The sequence below is a fragment of the Dipodomys spectabilis genome, unplaced genomic scaffold (genome assembly GCF_019054845.1).
Source record: "Dipodomys spectabilis isolate Male_0828 unplaced genomic scaffold, ASM1905484v1 ptg000081l, whole genome shotgun sequence".
Lineage (NCBI taxonomy): Eukaryota > Metazoa > Chordata > Mammalia > Rodentia > Heteromyidae > Dipodomys > Dipodomys spectabilis.
In genome coordinates, this window is record NW_024870758.1 from 972,913 (window position 1) to 995,399 (window position 22,487).

At 40.6% G+C, this 22,487-nt stretch overlaps 1 protein-coding gene across 3 annotated transcripts in view; it reads left to right on the plus strand.

Annotated features, from left to right (window-relative positions):
* Mgat5 (alpha-1,6-mannosylglycoprotein 6-beta-N-acetylglucosaminyltransferase) overlaps positions 1-22,487 on the plus strand; it is a 228,350-nt gene that overhangs the window by 10,510 nt on the left and 195,353 nt on the right. For all 3 annotated transcript variants that reach the window (XM_042683383.1, XM_042683384.1, XM_042683385.1), the window contains one exon: positions 6,737-6,901. In XM_042683383.1, coding sequence (XP_042539317.1) covers positions 6,737-6,901 — 165 coding nt within the window. The remainder of the gene's footprint in view (positions 1-6,736; positions 6,902-22,487) is intronic.

The following is a 22,487-nucleotide window of genomic DNA, read 5'->3' on the forward strand; positions in this document are numbered from 1 at the left end:
TTTATTCTGTCTTATGAATGGATGACATAATATAATTTGATCTTTTTGCTGGGTGGTTAAGTAGTTTTTCAGTTCTTATCTGTAATAAATAACACTGTTTTCTTTTATAAATAGCACTGCCTTGAATGTCCTTGTACATAATGAATGGATTATATTTTGGTTATTACTGTAACAGTATTATCTTTCTGTGGAAAGGTCACTTTAAAAATTAATTTTAAAATATGTAATTGATGAAACTTGACATTCTTGGCAGGCAATGGGAGTAAGGGGTTGAGGCTAATTCTTTTTTCATTAGCACCTTCCTTTCTCATTAACGCCCTGTCTCCAGTGCAGCAAGTAAAGCCATACTCTGGCTCTATGGTTCATGTTCTGTGTCTCAGGGTAGCTCTGATGAAAAGGGATTTGTATAAGGTGTGAGCACAGATGTAAATTATTTTGGGCAGTTCAGCTATTAGGCCCTAGCTCACTGCATAGTTGGTTCTCTGCCATCAAATCAAGGCAGCCACATCTTAAAAGTAGATTGTGGGGCTGGATATTGGTGGCTCACGCCTTTATTCTAGCTACTCAGAAGGCTTACATCTGAGGATCTCTGAAGACAGCCCAGGCAAGAAAATTCATGAGACTTGTATTTCCAGTTAGCCAGCAAAATCTGCAAATGGAGCTGTGGCTCTAGTGGTAGACAACTAACCTTGAGTGAAAAAGCTAAGGGACAGTGCCCAAGCACTGAGTTCAAGCCTCTGTAATAGCACACACAGACAAAGTAGAGTGTGGGTAGTTTTTGTGGAGGTGGGGGGAAACAAAGGAGGAGACAACAATGTTCAAAAGGAAACATACTCATTACCTTGCTCGTTTAACTGTAACCCTCTGTACAATAAAAAAACATACAAAAAAAAAAAAAAGAAAGAGAAAGTGGTTGTAGGGCTAGAGGTATAGCTCACTGGTAGATGCCTGCCTAGCAAGCAGGAAGTCCTGAGTTCAAACCCTGGTCTCACCAGAAATTAAAAAAAAAGCTGGATTGTAGGCCTTGCCTACAATGCAGGTGATTCCTGTATTGTAATACATTGCAGATGGGGTATGGTAACTGACACACAGGCAAGTCTGAAAAGTTGAGCTGAAAACCATTGACTATGGAAACATGGCCTAGGGCAAGTGGGGTAGGGAACAGCATAGACCCCAAGTATAGCCTTTCTTAATGTTTTATCACCCAGGCTCACAACCTTTGCTGTTAGATGTACAAACTCTACTAACAGGGCCCTGATTCTTCTGAGCTCCCTTCTTGACTCTAGACATAGAGAAAAGAATGACTAGACATGTTAACTTCTTGTCCATCCTGGTCAAGGTGAGATCGGCACCTTTCTACTTTTGCACCCCTTGATGTCATGGCTCCTGGAAATGAAAACTTGGAGATGCTATCAGAGTATTGTTTTAATACATCTTAATTGATCTCACCATTCATCCAAGAACTTCTGACTTGATAGAAACCAAAGTGTACTTTCCCACAGGGGCATTTTAAATGTTTTCAACTACTTTGATTTTGTCTTTATCATGGATGGAGAATTTTAAGAACCCAGAATTGTGGTAATAATGTTGGGATTAAATTTTTATTACTGTGGCTTTGAGACAAAACAAAATTTTAAAAGCTCATTAGTAATTGAAAATTATAATCCTGCTGAGGACACATTTTACTGCTATAATAACTGTAAAACATAATGATAAATGTAAAAATATACTCGAATTTAGAGAAATACTTTTACCCTCATTTTCTTATTAAATGCTGAAGAAATTATTCTTTGATGTATAAATGGATTACCATTAAAGCTAAAATGCAAACACAAGTAATTCCAGTATTTGTTTAAGGTGGCAATAAAGCTGTTAACAGTTTTTTGCAAGTTCAACTGTAAAATGCAAAGGTGAGAAATAATTTTATCACCCAAAAATGTATTTATAGAATTGCAGTTCATTATTTGTGGGAAGCCTTGAGCTTTATTCATTTACTTATGTAAACTTACTTACCGAATGCTATGTCAGGTATGGTGCCTAGTTGGTAAGGATGGACTTTGGTAAGGATGGATGTCACCTTTGTTGTTTGTCCTTTGTTTTTCTCATTAAAAATACTAATCTTAACAATAAACTGCTTTGCAATGCTAAGTCAAATGCTGCTTGAGTCAGGAATGAACTCTCTTTTGTCTTTTTCTTTTTCAATCAGGAGAGAAAACATGCCTCCCCTTGGTAGCCCAATGGTCCATCTTCCTTCTAACACAGAAGATGTGGAATGGCAAATTCTTAAATTATCTTAAATCTTGGGTTAATTGATTTATCTGGTACTCTCCAATGTCTGCTCAGTGACCCTAGGGTGGTTGGGTGGAGTTGCTACAGGACAGTAACATTAGAAAGTCTTGAAGATGGTTGGGTCATGACTTTACAAACACATTAGCAAAGGTTAATATCTAAAATGTAGGCTCAGAAAGAGCAGGATGGAAATACTTACTCTGGTGCCTTTGACTGTGACTTAATTGTGAAGTGGAATGGGAGCACCCACATATTCCCCATATATCTTGGTAGAATTCAATGAATTAATGCATAAGAAGTATGTAGGGCAGAATAACAGATGAACAGCACCCCTGTATGGTGGTGGTATTGTGGGGAGGGGAAGGTGAATGATCAACAACCTCATCATAGGCTTGACTCTCACAGCATGACAGAGAATTGAAGGAAGACATCTTAATAGTTAATGTGCCCTGCATAGGACATGTACAAATGACTAAGGTCAATAACTGTAGGTAAGTACTCTGTTCAGAAGTCTGTTGCCTTTTAGCATGATTCCAAAAGGTTCCCAGCCCTCAGGGATTGTCTTGTTAGCTCATCTTCTGTTGCCTTTCTTACAGTTGAGAGGCAGCAGTTCCTCAGAGTTGCTTCCTATTCTTGCATTCCCTAGCCCGTCTCCCCTTCCCCTCTGTGTTCTTTCCATATCACCAGATGGTCAGTAGGCAGAATTCACGTAATCCAGTGCTTCTCATGGTGGGGGAGGGGAGATTTTGCCCCTTGAGAGATATTTGGTAATATCTGGAGACAATTTGGGTTGTCCTGCCTATGGATTTGCTATTGGTAGAAACCAGTTTAGCTGCCAAACAGCCTGTAATGCTTAGGACAGCCCCCACAATACAGAATGACCTGGCTTACAGTGTCATAGACTAAGCTGGAGAAGCTTATGAGTTCCCTGGGCTAGAGGACCAGGGCTTCTGGGTTTGGTAGCTGAGTGCCATTTTAACACTGGTGCTAGTTGGCTGTGATTCAGGCTTTAAGCAAAGAGGCTGGAGGAGGGGAGACAATGCTGTCCTGTATTTTGAGGACAGTTTCTTCCGCTGAGCTTAGCCACCTCCAACTGGCACGGTTGTCTCCTTTGTGTGTCTGGCCTCCAGGAATCTTTAGAACTGGAGAGAGCCAGCTAATGCATTAGATACAGTGACAGATCAGAATGGGTGACCAACTCCAACTGTCTGTGCCAGCTAATGATGTGCTAAGGGCAGACCGAGTCATGCTGACCATGGAGCTACAGCCCTGGAGGACAGTGATCTCATGACCTTTTGGATACATTAATAAGCATTGTGTGACCCAAGACTTCTTTTTTTTTTTTTTTTTGGGTCCGGTCGTGGGGCCTGAACTCTGGGCCTGGGCGCTGTCCCTCCGCTCTTCAGCTCAAGGCTAGCACTCTACTACTTGAGCCACAGCGCCACTTCCGGCTTTTTTCTTTTTGCTTATGTGGTGCTGAGGAATCGAACCCAGGGCCTCTTGCATGCAAGACAAGTGCTCTACCACTGAGCCACTTTCCCAGCCCCCAAGACTTCTTTAAGAAGGACAAAGCATTTTCCATTGGGAGGTTTTATTAATTTTTGTATTTAACAGGCACATGTGCAATGCTTATTATGTGCAGAGCAGTATTTGGAACAGCATGTGTTCACTAAGTCTATGGCGGGAGTAACTGGGGGTGAAACCCATGGCCTTGTGTGTATCAGGTAAGTGCTCTGCCCCTGAGCCATTCATCGCCCTCCAGGTCTTCATAACCACCCCCAAAGGGGAAGGCCTGTCCAAATCTGTTAGGCAGATACAGACACAAGAAGGTAGAGCCTCTGCTCAAACCTGGAAAATATGGCTCCACAATCTGGGCCTGATGTATGGAAAACTCATACTCAAACTGTCTCTGAACCTCAGTTTTCTCAAGTATAAAATGTATTTGTACTTAACTCACAGGGAGAAGAGGATAAACGAGGATTACTCATGCAGTTACATGGCATATGATGGTGGAAACAGTAGTCTCTTCTACCCTCTTTGTTGACCTAGGTGCTGTGGCTGGCTAGGATGTGTTTTATAATTCATCTGCAAGCTGCTTAGTCCAGTAGATACCTGGGAGGGGAATTAGGAGGGACTTAGGAAAACAAAGGATCTTATAACTTTCCTGGAGAGAGATGACAAGGCATCCCACACAGGGCCACATGGGAGACACTGTAGCAGTCAGGAGGCAGAAGACTGAGGGAAGGCTTAGCCACTGGCTCTACTGGGGTTTCTGAGGAAGGCCAGGCAAAGCAAGACAGGATACACAGGGTTGATAGCCTAGTGTGAATAGTATTGGTGGACTCTGACCTATCACAGTGGCCTGTAGTTGCCTGGTAGCTGGCTCTGGGATGGTTAAGCCAAAGGAATGATTTGTCTTCTGAGGTGTGTGAGTCAAAGAGTGAAGATATGATTCTGGGTTGGTAGGTTCACATAATCAAAGATGTGCTTCAGGCTGTCTTTGCTGTCTTTGTAATTTGGTTATGTCTCAGGGGATAGCCAGCAATGTTAATTTTTGATGATGTCTCAAATAACTATAACAGACCAGAAATTTAAATCAGTGTCTGTGGGCATGATGAACAGTGAATGGGTCTCAGATATTATTAGGATGAGCGAATGTACCAGCTGCTACAGACCTGACAATTGTGAAGAAGCCTCATGTTTAGAGTTGGGATGAGATGATGGCTAGAACCAGAGCTTGAAGATGGAAAGAAACTTTTGGGATAAAGATAAGGATTACTGTCAATGGTTCTTCGTTGATGCAAGTGATAGTATCTGAGAATGCAAATTCCATGTTAATTATAAGCCTGCATTTCTGTTCCAATGTGTTTCTCTCTTTGCTTGGTGTAGCTTGGGCAAGGTGTCTGGGCTGGGAATTGGGCAGGTGTGTATTTCCTGGAATGATGAGAGCACTTTAGTCTGTTCTCAGCAGAATGGAAGGTGACACTTCACATGTGTCTTAGTTGAGGGCTGGGCTACATCCTCCTTCCCACACTGGGCACTTCTTCCCTGGCCCACTCACAATTCATAGTGTGTCTGTAGTCTGTTTACGTGGATGGCTCTCCTCTTGGCCAGTGTGTCTTTCTGTGGTGGTGAGTTTCTAGAGGAGAAAGTCTAATTTACTCTTCTTTCTTCTGTATATTATGCTACCTAAAAACTCAAATATAGGGATAAAGACAGCTTTTTCTCGTACACTGAGATGTTCACACTATAAAAGAATGTCTCCAACATCTACAACAGCACCTAGCACATTCCTTTTGGAGAAATTATTTTGGTCTTAAGTATTTTCTAAATCTGATTATAGACAACTCAGGGTTATCCATCATGACTGGAAGTCTAAGACTGTAGCATTTATTAAGTGCTGACCTCGGTAACTAACAGAAACAAATGCTTGTCAAAAAAACTTGGAGCATGCTAGAGAGCAAAAAATACTAAAAATCACAATGAACTTGGTCCAGAAGCTACTTTGAGACCTTGCTGCAACACGGGGTGTCAGCAACTTCAGAACTGTTTGAGGAAGAATATAAATTTAATGTAGTGGGTAGCAGAGTTTTTGTTTTGTTTTGCTTTTTGCTCCAGAACAAGTGTGGTGGAATAATTTTATGTCACTTATGAATCTTGAGTTGTCCTGTAGACTTGTTTGGTAAGGTCTGGGCAATTGAAGCTAGTCTCTATTGTGGCTAAGATGTGGGGTTTTTTTTGGTTTGTTTATTTTGTTTTGTTTTAGTCTTGATTTGTTGACAGGTATTTCTTTCACAATCATTTGAATAGGCTTTTTAATATTATTTATTTTTTATTGTCAAGGTGATGTACAGAGGTGTTACAGTTACGTAAGTGTAAGGTAGTGATTACATTTCTTGTCTAACTTGTCACCTCCCCCTCATTTTTCTTCCACTTTCCCTCTTCCCACCGCCCCCCCCAAGTTGTACAGATCATTTCCAACATAGGGTCTTGTGAGTATTGCTGTTGCTTTGGTTCCCCCCTTGTCCTTTGTCTCACCATTTTGTTGTTTCCCTTCCCTTTCCTGATTCAGATAAATATATATACAATACCAGTGTACCAAAATCAAATACAATGACAGCAGAGGATAAAGCATAGAAAGAAATAAGTACATTAAAACAACATCAGGAAAGAAAAACCTCTTATGTCCATGTCTTCGAGTTCATTTGACTTAGTATCATCTTATATGGTCATATGTACATAGCTCTTGATCTATTCTGCTCATCTGCTAAGATCCTTTTTCTTTAGGCTGCATCAAACACATGCTGGGCAAATGCTTTTCTTTACTGAGTGATCTAGGCCCCAGCTCACATTGGAGAAGTTTCATTTTCCTTATGAAAGAGCCAGATAGCAAACAGATATGTAGAGGCCACGAGCACTTTTAAATTTTCCTCATTTTCTTTTACAGATCTGAAGAAAACTCTTGCTGTGTTATTGGATAACATTTTGCAGCGCATTGGCAAGCTAGAGTCGAAGGTGGATAATCTCGTGATCAATGGCACAGCAATAAACGCGACCAACTCCACCACAGCTGTTCCCAGCTTGGTAGCACTTGAGAAAATTAATGTAGCAGGTAAGAATGGCAGTTCTATGTCATGGATTTCAATCCCGCTTTGGACCTGGGGCTCAGTGGTTTTTATTGGCATAATGCGAATTCCATAAACTTGGCATGGCTGTTGTGAAGATGTCTATATTCATCTTTGAATAACAGATGTTAGAGTGCTTTTATGGTCTTATCGTGACGTGTAATTTCCGGTAGTTTTCTGACACGTGTGCATAAAGAGCTTCTGCAATTGACTTCATCTGAGAAGATTCATCGCGTAGTTTGAGTGAAATACAGAAGTTATCTGAGAAACCCAGGCCAGTTCCTTCCTTGCCCCACTCCTGCCAGATATTTTTTAAAGTCTGTTAAGTGTAAAAGAAAAAGTCCCTTCCCTGTAGTTAACAGTAGAGCTACCATTATGGACAATGCCTTGTATAGGGCAATGAAAATTCTGGAAATGGGCTTTAGGAGATACGTATGCCCTACCTCGTGCTAGCTGGTCTCTGTAGTCGTTCATAGACTTCACCCATGCAATTCACATTGGGAGGGACCATTTTGGTTCCTTTTGAAATTGGAACATTGTACAAGAGAAAAATAGACTAAAGACAGACCCACTTCCAACACATACTGGCCCTGGGTCTTTCCACATGAGCCAAGATTATTTTTATCAGGGTGGTGGATACTGCTTTGTAGGGACTCAGGACAAAGTAAAGAATCCCCAGGATTAGATTTAGGTGAACGGATGGTCTTGAAAAAGCTGTCTTTTGTTGTTGTAGCCAAAATTCTGGGTAGAGAATAATAAAATAAGTAGCTAGGTTACTTTTGCAATTTTAAAAGAAATCTACTTCCATACACTTTTTATCTCATCGCGCCTATTCTCTTGGAAAAATTCATAGACGTAAGTGGGAGAGCTTATTTTCCTTCCTACCTCCCAGTGTCAAAACATTTAATCGTTTCATATTATGCAAACTGGTTGTATTACCTTTTATGTTCTTTGCCCTTTAGCGAGTTTTAAATTGCAAAATATATTTCTACTAATCCGGAGTATCCAACCAAACAAAAGTATTAAAAATAACTTTTAATTACAACACAGAGGCAATGTCATCAAGGCCATAAATCCTGTCTTCCCTGCAGTTTCCAACCGTTTCTGTAATTAGACAAGAAAACCTCCCACTGTGTTGAGCTGCTTATTAATAAATGAGAGCCATATTCTCCAGTCTCTACTCCCCCATGCCTGTTCTCAGTATAAGATGCTTTTGGAAAGCTCCTGTTTGGTTTCATCATTCTTCCGTGTTTATCAGATTTTGGAGATAGAATGATACATTCTCCCTTTAGTTTTTGCTACTCCTCTACTGTGCCTCTGTCCTAGAATGCTAGGGCCCATGTAAATATAAACATTCTTGCACTCACTCTTTTCTCTGCTATGGCATCTTTCTGCTTTGGCTGTGTGTGTGTGTGTGTGTGTGTGTGTGTGTGTGTGTGTGTGTGTGTGTGTGTGTGTGTGTGTGTGTATGTGTGTGTGTGTGTGTGTGTGTGTGTGTGCGTGTGCGTGTGCGTATGTGTGTCCTAGGGCTTGAATTTAGGGCCTGGGTTCTGTCCTTTAGCTTTTTTGCTCAAGGAGAAAGCGCTAACTTGAACCAAATTTCCACTTCTAACTTTTTATTGGTTAAGTGGAGATAATTGTCTCATGAACTTTTCCTGCCCATGCTGGCTTTAAACCATGATCCATATGCCACAGCCTCCTGAATAGTGTAGGATTGCAGGTGTGGATGATGGGCACCTGGCCTCACTGTCCTATCTTTATGGCAGTCTCACTGAGAGACACTTCCCAGGCTGAGTTTTTAAGTGTCAGCACAGAATCACAGATGACCTCAGGAAAGGGACTTGAGAACTGCTGCTTTCAAAGGGGATACTAGCACTATATTCAGCTAGTTTAACTCCGCTAACAAATACCTCTTCCACAGGTTTTCAGTCATTGGCTTAGATTGGAGCTCCTTCAAATCTGTCAGTGCTGCTGGTTTAACGTTTGTAGAACCAGGGAGAGGGTTGTGTGTTGTGTCTGTCCTTTAGGAAAACAGCGAATTTAGAGTGACACTTTTAATAATTCACTTTATTCTCATCTATTTGCATTCTTGTTGTGTAAATGCAATTGATAGCTTCAAGACTTTCATTGGTCAACTAGAGAAATACTATCCATGCATAAAACAATACAAATCGTGGTCACTGTGAAGTGGGAATGGCTAGGGAGGCATCCTGAAGGACAGTATATTCTGGGGGTGGGTAGAATTGAGGCACAGTTGCCTTGTGGAGGAGAAACAAAGTAGGAATAGATCGTAAGTCAGGGAAAATAGCAAAGGAAAAAAGGGAAAGGACGCTATTAACAACCATCCACCAAGTACCCATTACTTTTTGTGTTCTTCTAAGCTAGATGAGTGTACATAATCTTCATAGCACATCTGAGAAGTGGTTTCACAGGTGTCACTGAGTTTAAATAATTGGGGAGGGGGCCTACATTGGTCCCTAGTGCCATGGAGGGAAGAAATTCTGAGAGTTTGCCTTTTCTTGTTTCTACTTGTAAATCATTGCAAAGGGAGAAGTCTGCAAAAATGGTCACCAGGACCATTTTCTAGACAAGGAAAGCTGAATCTCTTTGGATATTGAATAACCTAGCTAATAAGGAAGTGCTCTGTGACTTGGGGCCTGCTCCTTGGCTGGCTTTTGTGACATCCAGGCTTCTGTGTGCAGGTCCAACCTTTTATTAGGTCCAGAGTATTGTGGATGTGTTGGGCATCCTCCTCAGTTTCTCCCAGAGCTGGTGGAATCTTTTGTATCCTGTCAGGTAATCAACACATATTTTTTTTAAATCAATTTGCCATATCTATAGTTCAGAGTACAGAAAAGGGTGAAGACTTGAGTTAGTAGTACTCATTTGTGAGCAGTCACTACTTTTCTTTGCTATCTGTGGTCCCTGACCCATACTATTAGTCCTCAGAGCCCTCTTGTCACTTCAAGAATGGCTTCTGAGCTATGAGAGTTCATTTTTATGGGGGTTCTACTCCTATTTGGTGAAGTTTTCCTTTCTCCTTTCCTGCATCAAGACATGTGGTAATTGCTCAGAAATGTTCTCCCTGGTGTGTCTTTACTGCTTGCTCTGGTGTCTTATTGCTCACTGATGTTTCTGAGTGCTTAACTGTTGTGTCTTATTGCCTGCTGATATATCTTTTGGTTGCCAATAAACGGCTGCTAAATTGGGTGTCATAGCAGTTGAAGAAAGGTTCCCTAGATTTATTTTCTTTAAAGGGACAGTTGTGTGTGTGTGTGTGTGTGTGTGTGTGTGTGTGTGTGTGTGTGTGTGTGTGTGTGTGTGTGTCCATGTATCCATCCCCTTCCCCTGCGCTGTCTAGCTGTGTACTATGTGGCTTTTATCCAAAATGACTTTTCCTTCCAAATGTATCACCCTTGGGCTTTTTATTATGTGAAATTAAATGTGTCCCTAGAGAAATTTAGGTGGAAATGAACTTTATTAAAATCAAGAATCACATTGAACTGCATTTGGTGAGCTCTGTTTATCTTGTTGGAGAGGAAGAGGAATCCAAGAAATGAAGAAGCAGATTGAAAAAAAAAATGTCCCCAGCCTTTTACCAAGCAGATAACACATTAATTTATCCAGATTTATTCTCTGAAAGGGATTGAATATTCCCTTGCCAGAGTTACCTCCTTCCACGGGCTGCAGCTTAAAGCTTGCCTAAGTATGAGGCCCTGCATTCCATCCCTACGATCTTCTGCTATCTTCTATCGTCTGAATGGTGTTTTCTAGAAAGATCTTTTTGCCTTTGTGTAGTTTTGTGAACTCAAATGATCTATAGTTCTTTGCAGGTACCAAATACTGAGGAAAAGTTAAAAAAAAAAAAAAGTAGATATCTGAGCATAAAAATGTTTGCTTGCTCAAGATGGAGATTGTCTAGTTTCACTTCTGCCAGGTGTTCAAAGCCCTACCTGTTAAAAGCATTCTGTAGTTACTGATCACATTGCTAGGGTTATACTAGTGGAGTTCCTCCTTGTAGAACCTCTTCTCTAATTGTGTTTATGAGGAACTCCTTGGAGATGGGAGTTGCTCTCCTCATTCTAAGGCCTCAGCAAACACCACTTGCCTTTTTTTGTTAGTCATGACTGAGCTTTGCACAGAAGATACTGTGCTGTAAAAACTCCATGAAATGCAACTGTTACACTTCTAAATTGCAATATTTTAGAGGACAGGATCATCATGCATCTCTCTACAGTACTGTGTGTGTGAACACAAGTATGCATGTACCTTTACCTTTATTTACTTAACTATCAGTAACCAGTAGTTGCTGTCAGTCAACAATTGAGTAATTAGCCAGCATTGACTATTCACTAAAAGCCCAACATAATGGTAGCATCTGCTCTGTGTTATGAGCACTTACAATTGCAAGACCAACTGGGAAATGTGATCACAAAATTGTAAGTGCAGACATAAGTGGATGTTTGGTCCAAAGTGAATACTTGTCAGTCTTGAAACCTTTTGAAATATCCTTTGCCATGTATCACATTTCCAGTATTTGGGTATGAGGTACAGGAGGTGCTGTTCTTAAGAACAGTAAACAGGGATATTGTTCTTAAAAACCATCATCATAATTATTATTCTCACCATAGAAAATGTCCCTGCCGAGCTCCAGGCCTTGCCTTTGAAAATATCATTTCCCAGCATCATGGTGCTAATGGACCTTGAAATAAAGCTGCACCTGTGTTGTTATTTTCTTGTTTGTGTATTTGTATTAATCACTTATGTTAAAGTAACACCTGAAGTGACCCCAGCCCCCAGCTCTGGTCAGGTCTTGATCAGCAAGTGGGACCCCAGATTCTATGGAAAGTCAAGAGAGACATGGGCGGGCACAGGGCAGGCCCCTTTCCTATTCATTTAAGCAAGAAACAAACACATTCCATCAATACATGCCACTTTCTGATTTGCTCTTTGCAAAGGCACTAATAAATACTTGGATACTTGTCAGAAACTCCTTTTGGTGTCTTCACAGAAAGTACATCAGGTCATTGTTGTGGTTTTTATGGATCATCAAGGACATTTCCATTTGGATTATTAAAGACAAGAAAGTACAGTTCAAGAAAGGTGATGCCGACTTTCAAAGCTGTGTACCTGTAGTTATGATTCTCAACTAGGTACAACTTTATTCCTCAGAGAACACTTGACAATTGTCTGGAGACAAAAGGTTGTCATGACTGGGCCATGCTATTTATATGTAGTAGAGAGACATGAGAACACTGAGTTTCCATGGCTCATGCCTGAAATCTTAGCTACTCAGAAGGCTGTGCTCAGGGCAGGTGAAAGCCACGTTGGATAGAAAAGTCCATGAGACTCTCTGATCTCTTAATTAACCACCCCAAAGCTGGAAGTGGATCAGTGGTAGAGTGTCAGCTTTGAGCAAAACTGCTAGGGAACAGAGCTCAGGCCCTGAGTTCAAGGCTCAAGTCCAAGGCTCAAGTCCCAGTATCAGCACACACATACTTACACGCGCGCACACACACACACACACACACACACACACACACACACACACACACACACACACACACACACACACACACACACACACACAAAGAGGCCCTTGTATACAGTGCAGAGTTTACAACAGCAGTTTCCAAGCCTGTATAGCCATTGTACTGTGGTCAAAGAACGCTGATCAAAGACATTCCTAGAACCTGTTGACCACAAGTATACTTACTTAATCATAAGGGTACAAATCAACTCGACTCTTCAGTTATCATGCTCAAACAGCTGAGGGCCTTTCCTTCTTCCTAGCTTATTTGTATGTTCCCAAAGCCATCCCATTTAGCTTTACAACTGGTCTGTGAGGCATCTAAAGAAAGAGATTTTATAACCTCTTTGAAGATTGTTTGAGAATCCTGGCCTTAAACTCTTTCCTGGCCAACAACCAGTCCATTTTGTGGCAGTGTGTATTTTGCTTCTGCTAATAGAGAAGGTAATATGGCACAGAGGAGTCTGGGAGGATAGATTTAAATAGCAGAGTATTATTAGGAATCCCATTTTATTAATTTGAAGCAGAGTATATTTTAATTACAAAGAAAGGGGAGAGTAAATAAATTAGAGAAAACAAGACAGGTCCCCAAAGGTCAAGTTTACAATATAAAATACCCTCCACTGCATATTTGAAGTACTGATGAGGATAAAACTAAAAGGGGAGGTTGGGATATCTGGGAAGTTATATATAAGGACTTTCTTACTGGTTCATTTGGCAGTGCTGCTGAGGAGAGGTTTAAAGCAGGAGGATAGATAGATGAGATCATATTCTTAAGGAATAATTCATGGCCAGGTGACCGAGATATGCATGTGAAAAGGGCCTAACCAGAAGCTAGAAGATAATACACCCCTAAACCACTCATTTGGGATACTGCTTTAAAGGCAAATGAAGTTTTAGTTCTAGGACTCTGGAGATGAGAGGACCATGAATGGTAATGTCTATGGAGAGAGATTTCCTTGATTCAAATCCTGGCTCTACTGCTTCATTGTTGTGTCACTTTGGGGCACATTTCTTAACTCCTATGGCAGAGTTTCCTGTGCCGTAACATAGCATAACATAACATAACATAACATAACATAACATAACATAACAGTAGTACCCACTTGACAGTGAGGTTCCTGGGTTTAGCTAAAGATAAAATGCATATGGATATTTAGGATCATTAGTCAAGGTATGGTTTGGCTTTTCAAAGCCTAACTCAAATGTTTCTCCCCCTGAGAAGTTTACAGGTCAAAACTGCTGGATTGTTAATGGTCTGCCATCACCTTCCTCTTTTTAAAGTGCTGGAAATAAACTCAGTTTAAAAGTCTTATTTTAAATGTTGCTGTGTCTGGGCACACTCTGCCCTGATGCAGGCTTCCTAGTACCCTGCGTGATACTTACCCATGCCCTTTACACATTTACATCTTTGTCCAGCAACCCCCAATGCTGGCTAATTCTTACCATAGTTTTCCCAAGGAAGGCTTCTCTTATCACTCCTCTTTCTATCCCAGACCACTTGCTTTGTGTTCCCACTACCTGTTATGGGGTATCTTGAGACTTTTCTTCTTTTGCTTGTTCCCACAGCTAATCTTTAAGCCCCCAATATATTGCTGGGAGTCTGGTGAATAGGTAGGTTTTCAGTCAGTATATGTCCTCCCTCTCTCCCTCTCTTCCTTCTCCACACCAGGGCCAGCCCATATGTATCTTTTGTCCTGATCCTGTCTTCACTTCTGCACCACTCTTTCCATCACTTGGCTGATTTGGCTGTGTTTGCAGACCCCCTGAATACTTGGGGAATTTGAGAGGAACTAGGAAACTGACTCTCATACTGTTAAAAGGAGAACTGCTTCTCCATACTTCATCAAAACCATAATAAGGTCATCTATTTTGTTACTTCATTGTGATTCAATATTAATTTTTTAAGTGAGTGGGATTTTTAAAGACTTCTAACTATCTTACCCAATATCAGGGATGGTTCTGAATGAATAGTTCCTACAGGAAGGACATAAGAGACCCACAGATCCTAAGACCTGGACACTAATTACAGGCCCTTGTAGAAGTGTGTGGCTTTTTTTGATTGCCAGGAGTGATAGCATGTTCCTGCTGCTCCTCCCTGGCCATTGGTAGAAAGAGCATGGTCTCTCTGTGATGTGCTTTATAGAGCTGGCTGGAGACCTTGCAGGCAACACCAGGACAGATACCTCTACACAGGATTGCTTCTTCCATCAGAGATGGGACTGAAATCAGATTTGTTTGTGTTCATCAGAAAGTGACAGGTATCACTTGCTGCAACTTGGCTTAATGAGGTTTGTGTACATAGTGATGATACCAGCTTACATATGGCATTGTTTCGGGAGACATTCCGCAGCTACAACGTAGCATATGCTTTCTCTCACATGTTCCCTTGTCTTTTGCTGTTTCATGCTCTACCTGTTTTCATTGATGCATATTTCAATAAACTCCTTTTAGAGCCTGGGATTTAAAAATACAGAAAAAAAATTGGAAGAGAGCTCTTTTAGTGGAAACACAGAGCTGTATCTGTTCTCATGGTTTTGGAAAGGTTTTTAAGATTTGTGGGTTTGGGGAGATTTTCTACTAAACTGTCTTTTGAGTGCATATGCATAGCTTCTAAAATTAGGCAGCCTATGTAAAAACTGATGGCTAGTTTTCTGGGGTTTTTTGTTCGTTTACTTATTTTTCACTGTTAGGGATTGAACTCTTGGCTGCACACATGCTAAACAAGTACTCTACCACCTAGCGACATGTCTGACTCTAGGGTTTTTTTATGTGTTTTTTTTTTTTTTTTATTGTAAAAACAGTGTACAGAGGGGTTATGGTAGCATGAGTGAGATCATGAGTACATTGTTACCTCCTCCTCTGTTTATCCCCTAGCATCCCTTCCCTCCCCACATTCTCCCTCCTTCCCCCTCACAAGTTGTAAAGTTCATTTTCAACATAATGTCTTGTACATCTCACTGTTACAATGGGTCAACCTGTATCCTTATTTCAGCATTTTGTTATTTCCCTTCCCCTCCCCAAATTAGAAAAATGTATATACAAGACACAGGGCACTGACATCAAATACAGTGAAAACAGGGGTTATACCATGGGGGAAGAACATACAAAAGATACAAAAAAAATCACATAGTACATTTTAAATACATTAAAAACAATAGCAAGAAAGAAAAAAACAGTTGTGTTCTTACCTTGGGGTTCATTTCACTTATCATCTTATATGGTCATATGTACATAGCTTTTGACCTTTTCTGCTTGTCCTAGACATATACTACTTATTGCAAATAAGGGAAACCATAGGACCTATCTTTCTTTGGGCCTGGCTTACTTCACTTAATATAATTTTTTCCAAGTCTTTCCATTTCCTATCAAATGGGGCAATGTCATTCTTTCTGATGGAGGCATAGACTTCCATTCCTCATCTATTGAGGGGCATCTAGATTGGTTCCATATCTTAACTATGGTAAATAATGCTGTGATAAACATAGGTGTGATGGTAGCTTTATTATGGTCTTGTTTGTGATCATTTGGGTAAATGTCCAAAAGTGGGATTGCTGGATCATAGGGAGCTCTATGTGGAGTCTTTTGAGGAACTTCATACTGCTTTCCAAAGTGGTTGAACAAGTTTACACTCTCACCAACAATGCAGTAAGGTTCCCATTTGGCCACATCCCCTCCAGCATCTGTTGTTATTAGAGTTCTTGATTATAACTATTCTAACTGGGGTGAGGTAGAATCTCAATGTTGTTTTGGTTTGCATTTCTTTTATGGCTAGAGAAGTTGAGCATTTCGTTATGTGTCTATTGGCCATTCTTATTTCCTCTTCAGAGAAGTTTCTCTTTAAGTCTTTAGCCCACTTATTTATTGGGCAGTTGTTTCTTTGAGGATTTGTTGTTGGGGGATTTATTTTTTGAGTTCTAAGTATATTTTAGATATGAGACCCTTGTCCATTGTATGGCTAGTGAAGATCTCCCAATCCGTGGGCTTTCTGTTGATCTTGCTAGCTATGTCCTTTGCCATGCAGAAGCTCTGCAGTTTCATGCAATCCCATTTGCCCAACCTTTCTTTGATTTGTTGTGTTTCTGGTCTTTATTTTTAAAAAAAGCTCAGCCTGTGCCAAGGAGCCCTAGAATTTCTCCTATTCCTTCCTGTAATATTTTCAGGGGTCTGCTTTGACTTCGAGGTCTTTGATCCATTTGGAATTGATTCTGGTGCAGTGTGATATATAAGGATCTAGCTTTAGTTTTCTACAAGTGATTAACCAATTTTGCCAGCACCATTTACTGAAGAGGCTGTCTTTCTTCCATTCTATTTTTTTTTTTTTTAGCTCCCTTATCAGAGATTAGGTGGCTTTAGGTGTGTGGGTTCATTTCTGGCTCTTCAGTTCTATTCCATTGTTCCTCAGGTCTATTCTTGTGCCAGTACCAAGCTGTTTTGATTACCATGGCTTTGTAGTAGAGTTTGAAGTTTGGTATTGATATTCCTCCAGCACTGTGTTTCTGCTGAGGATTGTAGAGTTTTTGTTTCTTTTCATCTCTCAGGCAAAGAAGCATGAAAACGTGAGGTTAAAGTGGTCTGAAATTTTCTGCTGAGTTTAGAGATTAGGAAAAGAAGGACTGTCATATGACTAAAAGAGGCTGAACTAGCTCATGGATTGGGATTAGAATATCCATTTCTTATCCATCTTTTACCTATGAATGTTCAGCAGGTTTCAGGTATATGACATGCAAACCCAGAACACAGGCAGGGCTAGCAGGAGGACTTCATGTCTGGGGACAGACAGGACTTTTACTTGTGATTGCTTGATCAGAGTTAGACAGATATCCTATTAGCTGCCTTTATGTTTTATGCTGTCTTGGTGCTTTATGTTGGTAAGATGTTTTTAGAAAACTTGATCTTCACATTTGCTCAGGTGGAGAAGGTCTCTTTTAAACCAGTTATTGAGTAGGACCACAAATAAATATTCATTGATAGAGTTGTGTTCATGTTTCCTCACATTAGGGGACTTGTAGTTCAGAGAAAAACTCTGCTCCTCGACTAATGTGGTTCAAATTCTAGCTCAGCCGTACCTGATCACGTGACTTGGCATGACATAGGGATGAAACTCAATGTGCCATGTTAAAACTGAGCCAAAATATGTAAAGCACTCAAGAGTACTAAGAACAAAATAAGAGCTCCATAAGTTTTAGCCATTGTTTCATGTGTTTCTTAACATTTTATTTTATTCTAATACATTTCTATTATTGTAAATGTGATGTACAGAGGGGTTACACTTATATAAGTCTGATAAAGAGTACATTCTTAAGAACAATGTCACCCTTTCCCTCACTCTCTCCTAGTTTTTCCCTCCTGTCCCCAACCACAAGTTGTATAGTTCATTTTCAACATAGGGTCTAGTGAATACCACTGCTGCATTTGTTCACCCTTTTCCCCCCATTTCTGTCCCCACACTTGCCTTCCCAAAGACAGATAAATGAACAAACAAGACAAAAGGAAAAGAAAACAAAAACAGCAACAAAGAAAAAAACAAACAACCTCTTGTTTCCATTTCCTGAAGTTCTGTTTCTGCAGAACCCAACTCAAGATCTGACCGCTGGGCCAGGTGCGTAGCAGATGGCCAGTGCTAAGTGGAGGTGGAAACTACTCAGATCTGATGCTATATTTTATAGAGAAAAACTGGACCTGAGAAAAGGTTTTCTGGAAGCTGATTGGTGATAGACCCTAAACCTGGTTTTTGGCATTAGTCACTCTTACATAGAACTCTTAAGTCCCTGTGTGTCACTTTAGTTCATCATTGCTGAGTGTGCTTTGTGTGCTATGCAGTAGAGATACTGATGCCAATGCTGCCCTTACAGAGAGGATACAATGAGGTAGTAGGTTCAGAAATCCTGGTATAAAGCCTTATCCCCTTGACCTACTGACCCTGCCCTCTATGATTAATTCCCTATCAAAAAAATTGTGGCCCCTGACATAATGTGTCCAATATTGATTGAATGGTGCTGGGCTCCTGTTGGAAATGTACCATTCACTCTAGTGGATGGAGAGGACTGAGTGTACTGGCTATGCTCACGATACCTTTCTTGACCTTTAGTCCAGAGCTGTTTTCCCCTTAGTCCCAAAGAGCCTATTGGCTTTGCCTGACCTTTTAACTTTAGAAATAACCTATAAACTATATATCCATCTCATGATGAGAATGAAAATAGCCTATGGAAACACACTCAAAAGGACTCCTTGTCTATCATGTGGTAAATTTCATAAGGCCTGTGGATCACCTGTCACAGGAAACTCAAGCACACCCAGAAACTGCCTTGACCTCTCATGTTACCTTCTCTCTCCAAAACAAGGAGAGAATTCCTGTTCCAGAGAATTCTGCTCCCAAGAGAAGGCAGACATTAACCTGTCTAAATTCTGGGTTGATAGAACACGCTCCATAATTATTTCCATGAAGAGTGGTTAATATAAACCATACAAGTTACAGCATGAATTGTAGGAGAACAAAGTAACTATTTAAGTCTTTATTTCATAGTACAGTTAGATTTTGGCAAAAAGAAAATTTAGTAAAGACCATCTCTGATAGTACCTGACATCAAAACACAGTGAGACACTTGGTTGAACTTCCAGTCATTTCTTCTGTGTTTTTCTTGTTGAATCCTGCTTCTGAGAAGGCAGATAGGTGTTCCTAGGAGAGACGTTACAAGATTGGTTTTCTCCTCACACCTCTGGCATTTGTCAGACATGAATGACATGGCAATGAAGATAAACTGCCTTCCCTGTTCCGCCCAAGAACACCATGGTTATTAAGAAAGTGGCTGTTGGCTTGTGTTGGTGCGATTTCAGGAGAACACTGGTTCCCTGAGGGCAAAGGGCCATTAGTTGCAGCTGAGTTGGCAGGAATGCCTGCAGTATGTGGTGCTAGGGCCAAGCTGTAAGCCTGAGCTACTGAGCAGTCATGTAAGGGCACCTGAGGATTAAATGAGCGGTGATTTTCATACCTCTGGGCTACCAGTGGCCAAAGCAGCCATGTCACTACTTATGTGTATAAGTGAATGACAGGGTTATGTTTTCACAAGGAAAAAAAAACTGAACAACTTTTCTTCCTTGTTATAAAAAGGGATACAATTTTACTGCTGAAAATTTAGAAATTACAGCTTAGCCCAAAGAAGAAATATAAAACAGCTGTTCTTCATTCCCACCCGGGGAGGGACTGACTGGATTTGGTTCCTTCCTGACAGACACTCTTAAGTGCCTGTCCTGTTCCAGGCACTTTCTAGGCACAGGGGATGGAGTAATGACCAAAATCTATTTCTTCTGGTGAATATGTTCTAGCAGTATAGTTAGATCACAAGTACATAGCATGACATCTTCTAGTTCTAGTGGTAATGAGAGCGAAGGGAACAGGATGGGGTAATGTTTGCTAGTTGGGTGGATTTTGAGGGAAAGCCTCTAGAGTCAAGGGAAGAGGAATTTAGGGACTGTCTGAACAAGGTTAGTGGATCAGCCTGCCCTACATCTCCAAGGCACATTCTTCTGGGGTTATATTTAAGGAACACTATAGTGTCCCTTTAATTATACTAAGTACATGGCTTAGTAAAGTCTAAATAACAACAACAACAAAGAGACTCTTCACTATCCAGTGGCATCATCTAGCACTTAAGCTTCTACTGGACTCACAGGAGACCTGTGAGAGTAGAGAGTCTTCTGGGAACACTGGAAGGCAGGTGTGTGAAACAGTCAAGAGTATGAGCTCCACCCCTAGGATGCTGGGGTTGGTTTGAATATGAGTTCCAGCAAGAATTGGAGTGACTTAGGTCAAGTCTCAGTTCTGTTACCTGTACAGAAACTAGCTTATGGGGACATTAGGCAACCCACATGAAAAAGTGTATTTGAAAGGCTAGCTGATGTAGGTGCTTATTAAATATTGACCATAGTTTAATTATCGTTAGAGAAGATGGTTTTAAAAGTGTGTGTGTGTGTGTGTGTGTGTGTGTGTGTGTGTGAGAGAGAGAGAGAGAGAGAGAGAGAGAGAGAGAGAGAGAGAGTACACCATTGATAGGTTGTTTGTTTTGTTCTACTTTGAATTAGTGCTTGGGATTGAACCATAGTTTCACACACGGAAGGTATGGGCTCTACCATGCAGCACTTCCAGGTCTCTTTAGCCAAGGGTGAGGCTTTAATAATACGAGGGCTTTCATAGACAGATCTCATATTTTGTGTAGGACTTGGTGTTTTGGTCATGAAGTGAAGTTAGAGATTGAAGGACAATTTCTTTTCTAAGATACCCATCTTGAATGAGTTTAAAACGATTGTTTTCTTAGGAGAGGAGCACCAAGGAGCAATGCCTTTGTGCCTCTCATCATATAAAATAATATTTATTGAAATGAACTCCAGGAAATGAAAAAATAAAATAAAACTATTGTTAGGAGATGTAATATTTGCTTTTGTACAGAAACTTTCCTCGGTTCCAGGGGTGTTGGGTAAGACTTTGATGCTGTCAAAGCTCACTGCAATGTCATCATGAGTTCTCACAGTATTTATAAGGCTTCACCTAAATAAGTCATGTGTTTGCTTTTAGCTTAATTCTTCATGGAAATTGGTACTGGATAAATACATCTTTGTGGTATACCTTGGTTTTGTCATTGGTATGTTTCCTGTGACCCAGGAGAAATTTATGGTGGAAGTGTGGCCTCAGTTCCTAGTCTTTGCAAGACTTCTGGCTGTAAGCTGGTTTCTGATGCTCTCCCAGCTCTGAGCTGTCTCCCGGGGAAGGATCTTACGGGTTCCCTGGGCTATGGATTTGATGTTAGAAGAGAAGAGACATGGTATCAGTTCCACATGGATCACAGTAGGATCTTTGAGAAATGGGTGTTTGGCAGGTGATGGAACTGGCATCAAGAGTATAAGATGGACACAGGTTAGGAATGTGTGGGAGCCCCAGCCAGGAACATAGAACCAGGACCTACAGTGGGATTGCTGGCAAGTCATCCAGCATGGATGTCTTGGAGTTTTCAAAATGAAGGATATTCTAATGCTTTCATAGCCAGACAGTCATGGAGTTTTCAAAATGATATTCTACTACTTTCCTAAATCAAGGAATGACAACTTTCCAAAGTCCTTAGTGGCTGGTCTTCCAGCTTTATTTGAACAGTTTTAGACGTGGAGTTTATCCTCATCTCTCCCAACATAGCTAGTCACAACCTCATAGCTATATCAAAGGCCAGATGCCTATTGCTTGTGTGCCAAATCCCAGTACATTGCCTGAAGTTATAAATAGGTTTATTTGAATACAGCTATATCTATTCCTTTGTTGTCTATGGTTATTTCTGTGCTACAAGAATGGGGTTGAGTCATGAAGGAAACTATTTGGTCCACCAAGCTAAAAATGTTTTATTCTAGACCATTCTAGAAGGGGTTGCTGGTCCCTGGTGTAAATGAATGACGCTGTCTCAAGTGCGGAACATAGCCTGTGACCCCATGTGCTAAACAACTGGTCTTTTGGACTATCATTAAAATGAAACAAAAATAGCCACACTTTTCTGAAGGATTATGGTCCCAGCATAAGTCATAACTTAAAATACTCTACTAACTTCTTAAAGCAAACTTGTAAAAACATTTATCTCTGTTTCATAGACAGGAATATCAGAGTAGGAGATGACGTATAATCTACCCAAAGTGGAGGAAGCCTGAGGGAGGATTCAGATCCTGTTACTGTGAGGTCTCTTTTCATACTTGTTGACCATGATACCAGACTTCACACAGTGAGAAGGGGAAGGGGAGCACATTTTTAGTGATGAGAAGGGTTTAAGACTCAAGGTTAGAAGATTTAACAATGGTCTAGATCTTTTTTTTTCATGGTTTGGATATAACTTGGATTTAACTTGCCAGGCATACATTATTTTGTGAATTTTGATAGTTTGGGTCTTTTTGCCATTATTCATTGACAGCTGTTTGATTTGAATGTGCAATGTAGTCACATCTCAATAAACCTATCACAACTAGATTATACAGTGAGTATACCCAACTGGTAAATGTCCTGGCTTATCAAC